Source organism: Lampetra planeri, unplaced genomic scaffold (assembly GCF_965212315.1).
Source record: "Lampetra planeri unplaced genomic scaffold, kcLamPlan1.2.h2 scaffold_115, whole genome shotgun sequence".
NCBI classification, from domain to species: Eukaryota; Metazoa; Chordata; class Hyperoartia; order Petromyzontiformes; family Petromyzontidae; genus Lampetra; species Lampetra planeri.
In genome coordinates this window covers 276,498-292,070 of record NW_027613862.1, presented here as the reverse complement: position 1 = coordinate 292,070, position 15,573 = coordinate 276,498, and the positions used below count along the sequence as shown (strand labels likewise).

The following is a 15,573-nucleotide window of genomic DNA, read 5'->3' as shown; positions in this document are numbered from 1 at the left end:
ACCAACCATTCTGGAGGGGAGAGGGCCTTCATTCTATGCCAGAGTCCAGCGGCAGCCAGGTTGTTGGCGATCAGTGTCCTGCCCCTAAAGGAGAGGTGTGCACGGAGGTGTTCCCACGATTTCAGCTTGTCCTCAAGTTTTGCACGCAACTCCTCCCAGTTTTTTCGGGTCGTCGAGTCGCTCCCCAGGTGCACTCCGAGGTACAAGATCCCGTCATCCCGCCACTGCACTCCGCCCGGGAGGGATACGGGTTGCGTGGCGCTGTGTAGCCCCATCCACAGTGCCGTGCTTTTTTTCCAGTTGACCTTGGCGCCGGCGGCGTTCTCATAATCCTTGACCGCACTGCGCAGCGCGACGACGTCTTCACTGTCGTTCACCACCACGCAGACATCGTCGGCGTATGCCGAGAGCTTCAGGTTCGCTCCGTCAGGACCCGGGAAGGATAGTCCAGGCAGGGTGGTTCTCAACCTCCTCAGGAACGGCTCCAGTGACAGCGCATATAACAACCCTGAGAGGGGGCATCCCTGCCGCACCCCCCTCGTTACCGGGAAGGGGGGACCCAGGCGTTGATTGATTTTAATTGTGCTTTGTATGTCGGCGTACAGTAATTGGACTTGTGCCGTAAACAGAGGTCCGAAGCCGAAGGCGGATAAGAGTTTTTTGAGGTAGCCGTGTTCCACCCTATCGAAGGCCTTTTCTTGATCCATGAAGACCATTCCGGCATTCATACGGTGTATTTCGGCCAAGGATATGGCATCACGGACCGCACCAATGCTGTCATGAATGGTGCGGCCGGGAATGCAGTAAGTCTGGTCCTTGCCGATGACGCGGCCTGCCACGGTCTTCAGACGGTTGGCTATCGCCTTAGCGATTATTTTATAGTCCGTGCATAGGAGGGACACCGGCCGCCAGTTCTCTATCTTGCGCGGGTCTCCTTTCTTGGGTAGCAGTACTACCACTGCCCGCCTGCAGCTGACTGGCAGCCGTCCTTCCCGCAGGCTCGCCGCCAGCACCTCCAGCAGGCAGAGGCCGATTAGATCCCAAAAGGCCTCGTAGAACTCTACTGGGAGACCATCGATGCCTGGAGATTTCCCCCTGGGGAGCCCTGCCATCGCAGCCCGCAGCTCCTCCATGGTTATGGGGCCTTCCAGTTTTTCTCTCTCCTCCTCCTCCAGGGTGGGACTTCCTTCTAGGAGGAGATCGGCTGCTCCTGGTTGTGTGGTTCCGCTTTTCAGCAAGCGCGAGAAGAACCGTGTGGCCGTCAGCCTGATTTCCTCCTCGGAGGTTGTTGTTTTGCCCTCTTCAGTCAGCAGACTTGTGATTGTATTGTTGCTGCTGTTCTTGTTGCTGTTGTTGGTCTGAAGGCGAAAGAAATATTTGGAGGGCGAGTCCATCTGTTCCAGATGCCGCATCCTCTTTTCCACGTAGGAGGCGTGCATCCGCTGGTCGGTCACAGCCCTAAAAAGTTTCTGTCTTTCGAGCAGCAGCGGCGCCGGATCCTCGTCTCTCTGCGCTACCCCGCTGGACCCTGTATCCGTTTCCAGCTGGAGCAGTTCCTCCTCCAGGCGTCGCAGTGCATCGTGCCTTGCAACAGCGCGATGGCCCGCAAGCTGTACAGAGAGAGCCCTCACCTGCGCCTTGACGGCTTCCCACCGCTGTGGGGCGGGGATGGAGGGGTCCTCATCCTTTTTCAAATGCGACCAACACGCCCTGATCGCCGTCTTGAACTCCTGCTCGTCCAGCTGGGTCACATCCATCCGCCAATAAGGGCAGCGACGGCGCTCCCCGGGCACCCGTAATAATGCTGTAATCAGATGGTGATCCGATATGCTCGTTGGTCTTATCCGGCATTTACCGAGGAGAGTCGCGTCTTCCTTATTTATGTAGATGCGATCCAGCCTAGCGAGGCTCACCCTGCCCTGAGGAGAGCCGCGGCACCACGTGTATTGCCGTTTCGTCGGATGTTGCAGCCTCCACGCGTCGGCGAGGCGGAATTGTTGTAGCGTTCTCGCGAGTGGTCTCGCCGATTCGGGGTGCGTCTCGGGGCCGCTGCGGTCGAGCGCCGGATCCAGGGTACAGTTCCAATCTCCGCCCGCGACCGCAACGACCCCGTCAGCCCTGCTCGCCTCCAACGCGGTGTGCAGCGTGTCAGTGAAGAAAACCTTCCTCTCTTTGCTCTTACATAGGGCGTAGACATTGAAGCATCTGAATCTGGTGTCGTTTACTACAAAGTCCACCGAGATTAGGTGCGCCTTAAGAATCTCCCTGAAGACTACCTTCTCCGGGGTGAATCTTCTTCCGAACAAGAAGGCTACCCCTGCCCGATTCCCGTCCCCATTGCTGAAGAAGGAAGGGGCACTTACCAGGGGCTGCCGTCGGGCACATAGGGTGGCGTCAAGATGCGTTTCTTGTATCATCGCGATGTCTGCTTTGTTTTCCTCTAGCAGTAGACAAACGCGATGCCATCTTTCTCTGTCCCTCACTCCGTTGCCGTTGACACTCAGGATCTTAATGCTGGAGGCCATCATTGGTTTTCTTCATTCCCTTCTTCTTGCGGCGTCACGGGAGTCCGCTCCTGGGAGAGGGAGCGCTGCTTCCCTAGTTTTGTCCGCAGTGCCCGCAGCCGATGTATCTCACCGGAGTTAAAGCCGTGAAGCGACGGTTTCTTCAGTATCTGGTGGGCAGCCTTCTTAAAACCCTCCAGGTCGGGGAAGGCCAGTTCAGGGCGAGTGTGCCATTGCCCGAAGTTTTCCCTGAGGTAGAGGAGAATGTCGTGGGGGGCGCACACCCGCTCCGCCGCCACTTCGGAATAACTTCTTTCACTCGCCGTGTCATCGTCATCGCGGTCCTTTTCCTCACCGATCACAGCCCCCTCCGCGACCGTGTGGGGTCCGGCCATGGTGGGTTGCCCCGCGACACTCTCAGGTGTAGGTAGAGTGTCCTCCCCATCTTCCACCTGTACTCCACTAGGTGGGGGGGGGGAGTCGCGTCTTCCCCGTGCGAGACAGCGCTCCCTCTGCTCTCCTCCTTCGATGTCTGCGCGTCAGGCTCACGACCACCTTGCGTTACTACCTCATCGCAGCTGTCACGTTCGTCACAACTGCTGGCGTTGACGGTGCCACTGCCGCTTTCCTCTTCCGTGGTCGTGAGTTTTGCCCCTGCTGCTGCTGCTGCCCGCTTCGGGCGGGTGCCACCACCTTCCCCTTGGGCTGCAGCATTCCGCTTGGCCCTCCTCCTTTTCCTGCTTTCCACGACGGTGAACTCCATTTCACCGTCGTCCTCACCATCTGTTCCATGCGTGCTGTTCGTAGCGTCTCCAGGCAGGTGGGTCCGCTGCTGCTGCTGTTGTTGCTGCTGTTGCGGTTGTTGCTGTTGCTGCTGTTGCTGCCGTTGTCGTTGCCGCTGTAACGGCAATGGCAGCGGCGGTGGCGGCATCTGCTCTCGCTGTACCTGCTGTTGCTGCTGTTCTTGTTTGTCCTGTTGTTGTTGTTGGTGCTGCTGTTGCTGCGGTGTCTGCTGCTCCTGTTGTTTTGGCTGCTGCTGTGGCGGCTGCTGCTGCTGCTGCTGTTGCTGCTGTGGTGGCTGTTGTTGCTGTTGTTGTTGTGTTTGCTGCTGCTTTTTTTCTTTCGGGCAGTTTTTGCGGGTGTGCCCCGCTCCACCGCACCCGAAACATCTCAGGGCTACCGACGAGGCAAAAACTATGTAGGTGTGCCCGTCGATAGCGTACTTCATCGTCAGTTTTATTTCTGACTTGCCATCTTTTGGAATTACGTACACCTGGCGCTGCAGGGATTTGAGGTGCGCCAGCCGCGGGTTCTTCGTCCGCAGTGGCACCATCGTAACGTTGGACACCACTGTCCCAAAGCGCTCCAGATCTTTCTTCAGGGCCGCACCGGGGAGGAAGGGGGGGGCTCCAGAGAGGAGCACCCTGATGGCCGGTGTCGCGAGAGGGGTGCACTGAAGCAGTTGTTCACCTACGACAATGCCGGTCGCCACTACGCCGTCCACCATCTCTTCCCTTGCCACGTATACCACCACGCCGTGGTCCTGTCGTTGGGCTGCCCACACGTTGGGGTAGCCGACGATCTCGGCCACCACCTCCGCTACAGCCTCCGCGGTCGTTGTTGGCGGCGGGAAGACAATGAAGCCATTCCGCTTTGTGAGACCTTCCAGTCCCAGGCGGTGCTCCATCGTGCACAAAAGAAAAAACAACGGCTGTGGCCTCAAGCCGCAATAAAAGGAAAAAAAGTAAAAGAAAGACACTACAAAGGGAAGGGCGTATGGTTAAAGGTTCTTTTCCTTTTTAAGAGAGAAAGAAAAAAGGTCGCAAAAAAGGAAGGATGCTAGAAGAAAAACCGTATATAAACTCTCACTCTAGGCCGAGCCAGGCTCACACCTGTGCCCAGGCCTCCATCCACACCAACGTTGGAGCGGGAGCACCAGGTGCACACAGCCGCACCCCACGGTGGCGAGCGAGAGAGAGAGACACGCAAACTCCAAATATACAGCAGCAGGCGTCAGGGTCGGGGTCGACCCCACGACCTCCTGTGTACCAGGCGAGGTAGTTAACATCTCGGCAGCGCTTGCCACACGGAACCGGTGGAGACGCCCCGAGTTCGGTTCCCCGCTCACGGCCACCAACGACCCACGGCGGATAAATCTAACCGGTCCCGGGGCCTCCCCCTAGGTCGACTCGGCCTCAAACGAGTCCTGGCACGGCGGTGGAGTGTGTGGTGAACATCGCCACTGGGGAGACATGGTGGGGGCCTTCATAGGCGCTGCTCCTCGCCGCTAGCAGCACTTGGCCCAAGTCTGTTGAAGGCTACACGGGGGATATTTTGCCTTTTGTGTGTGCGAGAATGTACACACGACGGAATTATCAAATACTTATTTGCCTCATTAAAATGCAAATCAATTTATAACAATTTTTGACATGCGCTTTTCTGGATTTTGTTGCTGTTGTTATTCTGTCTCTCACTGTTCAAATGAACCTACCATTAAAATTATAGACTGAACATTTATTCGTCAGTGGGCAAACGTACAAAATCAGCAGGGGATCAAATACTTTTTAAAATCCTTTATATTAAGTTCACTTGCTTGCTTGCTTGCGCGCTTACGACCGTGAAAATTTTTCGGTCGTTTTTTAACCCACTTAACCCACTTCCCGTGATCCAATCGAGCTGATTTTGCACACAGACTCGTTGTGCGTGACAATTAATTTTCGTGAAAATTTTTTTCCAAAATTTTCCACTTTTTAGGGAAAAAAAAAATTTCACTAACACAATCATATATTTTTCCTAATTCAAGAAAACAACTAAAATGTACAATATAAACAATCATACAAAAACGGAAAACCTTATAATCCTTATATACGACCTTCCTTATATTTAATTTAAAATACCAATGTGATAAAAATGAAACTCTTACTCAAGAAAAACAGAAATGAATAATAAAATAAAACCGATGCCACGCATATAAAGGATTTATAGTGAAAAACTTTGTTTTTACGGGTTAATTTTTTTCCCTCACTGTAAATGTAATAAGTTTTTGGTCGAGTTGGTGAACGAGTTGGTTGATGCATTTGACGAGTCTACGGAGAGAATAAATCGACGTCACCATCGTGTTCCTAGGCGACGCTCGCTGAGAACGCACTTGTCCCAAAAGTCTGTTGAAGGCTACACGGGGGATCTTTGTCTTGTGTGTACGCGACGACCAAGTCGGGGTGGGAGACGTGGTTTTTTAACCTTTGACTCGGGAGTTCGTTTTGTACAACCACCACCACTCACCATCACGACAACCACCACTGCTATCACCCTCACCACCACCACAACCACCATCATCACCATCATCACCATCATCATCACCACTATCACCCTCACCATCACAACCACCATCATCACCATCACCACCACAACCACCACACCTACCATCATCACCATCATCACCACTACCATCATCACTACCATCATCACCGCTATCACCATCACAACCACCACAACCACCATCATCACCATCATCACCTCTATCACCCTCACCACCACAACCACCATCATCACCACTATCACCCTCACAACCACCACAACCACCACAACCACATCACTACCATCACCATCATCACCACTACCATCATCACCACTATCACCCTCACCACCACACCACCACAACCACCATCATCACCATCATCACCACTACCATCACCATCATCACCACTACCATCATCACCACTATCCCTCTCACCACCACACCACCACAACCACCATCACCATCATCACCACAACCACATCACCACTACCATCATCACCGCACCTCCGATTAGCACGGCTGGCTGTGTTGTTTGCAAAAGAAATCTCAACACACGTGTGTACATAAACTATGAACTCTTTATTGTATTTCAGCAGATAAGGCGCCCACTGAGCTGTGTAAGCTCATAACCATCATCATCATCGTCGTCGTCGTCATCATCATCATCACCGTCATCATCACCATCATCATCATCACCATCGTCGTCGTCATCATCATCATCACCATCGTCATCATCATCACCATCATCACCATCATCACCACGTGGAAAGGTATTGCAGCCAAATACTCTGAACGCGTGATGTCGATTGTAAATGAAGGAAACAACCGGACGAGCCGGAGAAAAATCCACGCGACCACGGGGAGAGAGAGAGACACCGCAAATGCACAGCAGGCGTCAGGGTCGGGATCGAACCCACGCGCTCCTGTACACCAGGCGAGGTAGTTAACATCTCCTAGCCACCGTGATGATGAGAGAGAGATGCAAACTCCAAATATACAGCAGGTGTCAGGGTCGGGATCGAACCCACGCGCTCCTGTACAGCAGGCGACGGAGTTGCGCACATTTCTAGATGCGCAAAAAAATTGTAACCGGTTTTGTCCCACGTAGTTACCGGTTACGCAAAAATAAACCCCCAAACTTGAACCACCCGAATTAACGTAACCCCCTGGCAGCCACTAGCGGCGTTATCATTCATCCACGATTGTTAAACGGGGAAAGGGAATAGGTAATATTTTTTTAAAAACACGCTTTTATGAAATGTATCGTACTATATTCTTAGGTTTTTTTCGGTAAAGTCACGTAGGAAAAAAATCAAAATTAATAAAAGTAAAATAAAATAAAAATCACGACGTTTCGGAGGCAACACAAGCTTCCGTCTTCAGGTGGAACCGTCACAGCACGATTGCTGTTTCAAGTAATTTAAATTTCTCTTACTTGAAACAGCAATCGTGCTGTGACGGTTCCACCTGAAGACGGAAGCTTGTGTTGCCTCCGAAACGTCGTGATTTTTATTTTATTTTTATTTTACTTTTATTAATTAAAACATTTTTACCTACGCGACTTTACCGAAAAAACCTAAAAATAGGAATACTTGCAGTCACGAAAGCTTCAAATCTAGAATCTTTCGTACGAGTAATGGAATAACTCCACGACTCCAGGAAGTGGCCTCGAAACTTGCCATAGCGTAAGGGGCCGTGGCCAATTACAGCCAACGTAAGTTGAGCGTGGACAATTAGACCCAAGCCGAAACATAACGTATAAAAAAAGATTGTTTAAAAATATATTTTTTTATGATAGAATATGGTATTGTCATCAGTAAGACATAAGCATACCAAGTTTGCAGTCGATACCACGTTGGGAAGTGGGTTAAAATTGATTTACAAGATTTGAGGATACAACAACAACAACAGACAGGGATTCATCTTCTTGGTTCTTTCGGTAAAGTCACGTAGAATGTAAATAATAAAATAATAAAAATAAAACATAATTCAATAATTCAATTTCGATTCAAAGCTTCTTTCGTGACTGCAGGAATTCATCTTCTTGGTTCTTTCGGTAAAGTCACGTAGAATGGAAATAATAAAATAATAAAAATAAAACATAATTCAATAATTCAATTTCGATTCAAAGCTTCTTTCGTGACTGCAGGAATTCATCTTCTTGGTTCTTTCGGTAAAGTCACGTAGAAGGGAAATAATAAAATAATAAAAATAAAACATTATAAAATAATTCTCACGACGTTTCGGCCACAACGCAAGCAGCCGTCCTCAGGTGGAGAACAGGTCTGTCGAGAAGACAGAGTCTGAATGACACACCCCAGGCTTGGAGCGTCTATTTCCATTCTGCGTGACTTTACCGAAAGAACCAAGAAGATGAATCCCTGCAGTCACGAAAGCTTTAAATCGAAATTTTACAGACAGTGAGTTAAATGAAAGAGTGTAAAAATAAAAGTGATCATCGTTTGATTGAATTTAATGGCAAACCCAGAAGTGTGGAACGATTCCCGAATAAAACTGTGTTATTCTCTCGCGTTCATATCGAAGTAGATTGCATCATCCCAGCCTTGAAATGTTTTACAACAAAAAAATATCAAATCGGGTGTCGCGTGAATTATAAACACTGGAACAAAAATATGTTTTTTTTAACATACTGGTAGGAACCTCCTGATTACACCAGCCCACAGGGGATTATTGTGTCCGTCCGTCGTGCAGGGAGGGGCTGGGTGGGGAGGGAGGGGCTGGGTGGGGAGGGGCTGGGTGAGGGGTGGGAGGGGTGGGGCTGGGTGGGGAGGGGCTGGTCACCCCGTGGTGCCCTTATAAAACTCAACGTTTAACCTACTCACGCCGGCTTGTGCCCGCCCTCACAGTCGGGCATATTTGCGGAATACACCACGCCGCCGTTGACCCTGCAGGCCATTGACCGAGCAACCCAACGTGTTCCTACCAGCTCCCTCCGCAGTCCCTGCAGAGGTCGCAACCGGGTACCCGATACCCGTACCCTACCCGATACCCGGCTACCCGTACCCGGCCAGCTAAGGTTACCCGTTTGCGACCCTGGCGCGGCCGGGTACGGGTACGGGTAAGGAATCAAAACCCGTTTGCGAACTCTGCGTCCCTGGCAGCTCAGATGGCGCTGCTGTTCTTGCGCTGTATCTGGAAGTCCAGCACCTTGGGCTGCGACGACGGGGTGAACGGGATTGAGTCTAGTACCACCTTCTTGCCGATTGTCTCCACCTGTGTGGCGAGAGGAGGGGGGGGTCGGGCGGGGGTCAAGTTTCAAGTTAATGTTTTAGGTACAAGCCCTGTGAGCCATTTGGCTCTTGAATCGAGTGAAACCGCAACAAACAAAAACATGAACAAAAAAACATCTTAAAGTGACTATGTGTGACTGAGTGCAAACAGAAAATCCAAGAAAAGACAGCAAAATATTGCAGAAAAAAAGCACCGTACACCAACGCTGTGTGCACAAATCCCAGTGGGATGCAAGTCAAACAACAACAACAACCACAAGACAACTTAGATTAAGGCCATCAGTCTAACTCCGTACTACAACAAACAAACGTGGCCAAACCAATTCACTTTTCGAAATCATGGTCGGCTAGGTACGGCGCTTGCCCAAGCGCGGTCGGCTACGTACGGCGCGAAAGTCCAACACACGTACAAACGTAATCAGATTACTTGGGTGACCGGATCGCTTGTGTAATCGGATTACTTTTGTAATCTCGCCTCCAATGAGCTCGGTCGGCTTACGTACGGCGCAAAAGAAGTCCAACACACGTACGAACGTACATCGGATTACTCGGTCGAACGGATTACTTTTGTAATCGGATTGCTTCGGGCGGGGGGGGGAGGGGCTTGCTGTCACGTGACGGGTTGCTGCGGGTTACCTGGAATCCGATGCGCTGCAGCGTCACGTGGAGCTTGTCCAGGACCCTGCGCCCATCGAAGATGAATGCCGGCTTCAGCATCTCGGCGTAGATCCTCGCGTAGTCCAGCTCCTAGCGACGCGCAGCGGTTCAAATGTCACTGAGGACGACGATGAGGATGATCATGATGACGGCGATCGTGATGACGACAATCGTGGTGACGACGATGACGATCATGATGACGGTGATCGTGATGAAGGTGATCGTGATGACGACAATCGTGGTGACGACGATGACGATCGTGATGACGGTGATCGTGATGACGACAATCGTGGTGACGACGATGACGATCATGATGACGGTGATCGTGATGACGGTGATCGTGATGACGACAATCGTGGTGACGACGATGACGATCATGATGACGGTGATCGTGATGACGACAATCGTGGTGACGACGATGACGATCATGATGACGGTGATCGTGATGACGGTGATCATGATGACGACAATCGTGGTGACAACGATGACAATCATGATGACGGTGATCGTGATGACGACAATCGTGGTGACGACGATGACGATCGTGATGACGGTGATCGTGATGACAATCGTGGTGACGACGATGACGATCGTGATGACGATCATGATGACGACAATCGTGGTGACGACGATGACGATCGTGATGACGGTGATCGTGATGACGAGAATCGTGGTGACGACGATGACGATCATGATGACGATGATCGTGATGACGACAATCGTGGTGACGACGATGACGATCATGATGACGGTGATCGTGATGACGACAATCGTTGTGACGACGATGACGATCATGATGACGGTGATCGTGATGACGACAATCGTGGTGACGACGATGACGATCGTGATGACGGTGATCGTGATGACGACAATCGTGGTGACGACGATGACGATCGTGATGACGATGATGATCGTGATTACGATGATCGTGATGATGATGATGATCGTGGAAAAGACGATGATGATGACAATGATGACGATAATCGTGAAGGTAATGCTCGTCATGATGATGACGACAATGATGATCGTGATGATGGCGATGATCATGACAACGATGATTGTGATGACGATCATGATGACAATGATGATCATGATGACAATGATGACGATCATGATGACGATGATGATCGTGTTGACAACGATGACGATGATGATGGTAATGACGGTGATGATCGTGATGACGATGATGACGTTTGCGCGCCACTCACCCCAAACAGGTCCCACTCGGTGCAGATGACGATGGCGTGGGTGCCCTTGCAGGCCTCGTACGGGTCAGAGGTCACCGTCACCAACCTGGCCACTGAAAAACGAACAAGGTCACACGCGGGTCAGAGGTCACCCACACGGGTCAGAGGTCACGGTGGCGGTCACAACAGCAGTCTGCTTAGAGTTTTGGCGTCTCCCCTCTTTGTGACGCTTTTGCTGATGATGATAATTATCGATCTTCTTGGTTCTTTCGGTAAAGTCACGTAAAATGGAAATAATAAAATAATAATAAAACATAATACAATAATTCTCACGACGTTTCGGCCACAACGCAAGCAGCCGTCCTCAGGTGAAGAACAGGTCAAGGCGCTCTTCCCCCTCCAACCCAGCAGCTTAAATATACGCTGCCAAGCCTGGTGGTGTTTCATTCAGACGCTGTCTTCCCGACAGACCTGTTCTTCACCTGAGGACGGCTGCTTGCGTTGTGGCCGAAACGTCGTGAGAATTATTTTATTATGTTTTATTTTTATTATTTTATTATTTCCATTCTACGTGACTTTACCGAAAGAACCAAGAAGATGAATCCCTGCAGTCACGAAAGAAGCTTTAAATCGAAAATCATCGACTGACAGCTGTTCTTGCTGCTGCTGCTGCTGATGATGATGATGATATTATTATCGAGCACCAACACCCCCACCTCTGTCTGGATCATCCCCGGAGATGCTGGGCTGAGAAAGGTCCAGGATCATCTGTTCCTTCTTCACCTTGGGGTCGTAGATCTGCAGCATGGCCCCCTCGTCCATCAGGTGCTGGCAGATGTAGATGCTGGAGGACTCCCTGGGTGGGACAAACGGAGTTCGCATGTGTCACCACCATCATCATCATCATCACCATCATCACCATCATCACTACCATCATCACCATCATCATCACCATCATCACCATCATCATCACCACCACCATCACCACCATCATCATCACCATCACCACTACCATCACTACCATCACCATCATCACCACCACCATCATCACCATCATCACCACCATCATCATCACCATCATCACTACCATCACCATCATCACCATCATCACCAACATCATCACCACCATCATCACCACCATCATCACCATCACCACCATCATCATCATCACCATCACCACCATCATCACCACCATCATCACCACCACCACCATCATCACCATCATCACCATCACCACCATCATCACCACCATCATCACCACCACCACCATCATCACCATCATCACCATCACCACCATCATCACCATCATCACCACCACCGTCATCACCACCATCATCACCACCATCATCACCACCATCACCACCATCACCATCACCATCATCACCACCATCCCCACCACCATCATCACCTCCCCCACCATCACCACCACCCCCTCCACCACCACCATCACCACCATCACCACCACCCCCACCATCATCACCCCCACCATCACCTCCACCACCACCCCCTCCACCACCACCATCACCAGCGCCATCACCACCACCCCCACCATCATCACCACCACCATCACCACCATCACCCCCACCATCACCCCCACCACCACCCCCTCCACCATCACCACCGCCATCACCACCACCCCCACCATCATCACCACCGCCATCACCACCCCCACCACCATCACCACCATCACACCACCACCATCACCACCAAGAGAGATGGAGAGATACGACACGGAGAGGTGAGAGAGAGAGATGGAGAGAGAAACAGAGTTAGAGAGAGATGAGCATGGGGAGAGAGAGAGACACGCAACCTCCAAATATACAGGAGTCGGGGTCGTGATCGAACCCACGACCTCCTGTGTACCAGGCGAGGTAGTTAACATCTCCTAGCCACCGTGATGATGATGAGAGAGAGAGAGAGACACGCAAACTCCAAATATACAGGAGTCGGGGTCGTGATCGAACCCACGACCTCCTGTGTACCAGGCGAGGTAGTTAACATCTCCTAGCCACCGTGATGATGATGATGAGAGAGAGAGACACGCAAACTCCAAATATACAGGAGTCGGGGTCGTGATCGAACCCACGACCTCCTGTGTACCAGGCGAGGTAGTTAACATCTCCTAGCCACCGTGATGATGATGAGAGAGAGAGACACGCAAACTCCAAATATACAGGAGTCGGGGTCGTGATCGAACCCACGACCTCCTGTGTACCAGGCGAGGTAGTTAACATCTCCTAGCCACCGTGATGATGATGATGAGAGAGAGAGACACGCAAACTCCAAATATACAGGAGTCGGGGTCGTGATCGAACCCACGACCTCCTGTGTACCAGGCGAGGTAGTTAACATCTCCTAGCCACCGTGATGATGATGAGAGAGAGAGAGAGACACGCAAACTCCAAATATACAGGAGTCGGGGTCGTGATCGAACCCACGACCTCCTGTGTACCAGGCGAGGTAGTTAACATCTCCTAGCCACCGTGATGATGATGATGAGAGAGAGAGACACGCAACCTCCAAATGTACAGGAGTCGGGGTCGTGATCGAACCCACGACCTCCTGTGTACCAGGCGAGGTAGTTAACATCTCCTAGCCACCGTGATGATGATGAGAGAGAGAGAGACACGCAAACTCCAAATATACAGCAGCAGGCATCAGGGTCAGGATCGTATCCACGACCTCCTGTAGACCAGGCGAGGTAGTTAACATCTCACCACGGAAAGAGAGAGACACGCAAACTCCAAAAATACAGCAGGCGTCGTCAGGGTCGGGATCGAACCCATGACCTCCTGTATACCAGGCGAGGTAGTTAACATCTCCTAGTTCCCGCGATGATGATGAGAAAGAGAGAGACGCAAACTCCAAATATACAGCAGCAGGCATCATCAGGGTCAGGATCGAATCCACGACCTCCTGCGTACCAGGCGAGGTAGTTAACATCTCCTAGCCACCGTGATGATGATGAGAGAGAGAGACACTCAAATTCCAAATATACAGCAGCAGGCATCATCAGGGTCGGGATCGAATCCACGACCTCCTGTATACCAGGCGAGGTAGCCAACATCTCCTGGCCACCGTGGCGCCACAAGATACACACGGAGAGAGACGGAGAGAAACGGAGTTCTTCGAGGAGGAGGAGGAGTGAGAGGCGGCCATCAACCTGGTGTCTCCCGTGTCCTTCTTGAAGGCGAAGCCCAGGATGGCGAGCCGCTTGCCCGTCACCGTGTTGAAGAGGCAGCCGATGATGCGGTTGGCGAAACGTCGCCGCTGGTAGTCGTTGATCTCGATCACCTGGAGCCGTGGGTCGCGGTGAGAGAGAGAGGGACAGGGAGACAGAGAGAGACAGAGAGACAGAGAGACAGGGAGAGAGAGATAGAGAGAGACAGACACAGAGAGAGACGGAGAGACAGACAGACAGAGAGAGACAGAGAGAGAGACACAGAGGCAGACAGAGAGATAGAGAGAGAGATAGAGAGAGAGACAGAGAGAGAGACAGACAGGGAGAGACAGACAGAGAGACAGGGAGAGAGACAGGGAGAGAGACAGGGAGAGAGACAGACAGAGAGACAGGGAGAGAGACAGACAGAGAGACAGGGAGAGAGACAGACGGAGAGAGACAGAGAGCGAGACAGACAGAGAGAGACAGAGAGAGCCAGACAGAAAGAGACAGACAGAGAGAAACGGAGAGAGACAGAGAGAGAGACAGACAGAGAGAGACAGAGAGAGAGACAGACAGAGAGACAGAGAGAGAGACAAAGAGACAGAGAGAGAGACGCACACAACAACAACAACATAAACATTTAAGAGCGAAACAGGAGGAGGATCACAACTCTGGCTGTCGCCTGATGATGCTGGTTGTGGTTGATGTGGTTGTTGTTGTGGTTGTTGTTGTTGTGGTTGTTGAAATTACCGGCGAAACGTCACTGCTACTGGAATTGTTAAACGTTGTTGTGGATTCACTCTCCAACACGCCCCTTACACATTGGCCGTGTCCGGGTGGTTGATGGTGGTGGCGGCTCTAGTGACACATTTAGATTCACGCGATCTCACCCCAAACAAACAAAAAACAGTGGTCGCGAAAGCCTCCTCCTACTACTACTACTGCACGTCAAACAACAAGCGGCTGCCATTCACCACCACCACTACCACCGCCACCACCGCTACCATCGCCACCACCACCACCGCCACCATCGCCACCACCACCACCACCGCCACCACCGCTACCACCGCCACCACCACTGTTCCCACCACCACCACCGCCACCACCACCACCACCGATACCACCACCACCACCACCGCCGCTACCACCACCTCCACCACCACTTCTACCACCACCACCGCCACCACCACTACTACCACCACCACCGCCACCACCACCACCACCATCACCACCACCACCGCCACCATCGCCACCACTACCACCACTGCCACCATCACCTGCTGCCAGTAGTTAGCGACGTCGGGCAGGTTGAGCGCCTCGCACAGGTAGACCAGGTTGAGGACGTCCTTCTGGAAGCAGCTCCCTCCGAAGCCTGCAGACAAAGGCCCCGGAGGGGATTACAGGGTAAGAAGAGGTTGCGGGGTCGCGGGGTCGCGAGGTCGGGAGGTTGGGGGGGTCACGGTGATGGTGGTGGTGGCGGTGGTGGTGGTGGCGGCGGTGGTGTCGGGGGTGG

At 51.8% G+C, this 15,573-nt stretch overlaps 1 protein-coding gene across 1 annotated transcript in view; it reads right to left on the bottom strand.

Moving 5' to 3' along the window:
• Positions 1–7,308: 7,308 nt before the first annotated feature.
• LOC144738753 (UDP-glucose 6-dehydrogenase-like) overlaps positions 7,309–15,573 on the bottom strand; it is a 13,873-nt gene continuing 5,608 nt past the window's right edge. Inside the window, exons 6-11 of the mRNA XM_078621743.1 lie at positions 15,338–15,432; positions 14,061–14,191; positions 11,614–11,753; positions 10,919–11,010; positions 9,690–9,800; positions 7,309–9,036 (exon numbers count right to left, since the gene is read on the bottom strand). Coding sequence (XP_078477869.1) covers positions 8,926–9,036; positions 9,690–9,800; positions 10,919–11,010; positions 11,614–11,753; positions 14,061–14,191; positions 15,338–15,432 — 680 coding nt within the window. The 3' untranslated portion in view covers positions 7,309–8,925. The remainder of the gene's footprint in view (positions 9,037–9,689; positions 9,801–10,918; positions 11,011–11,613; positions 11,754–14,060; positions 14,192–15,337; positions 15,433–15,573) is intronic.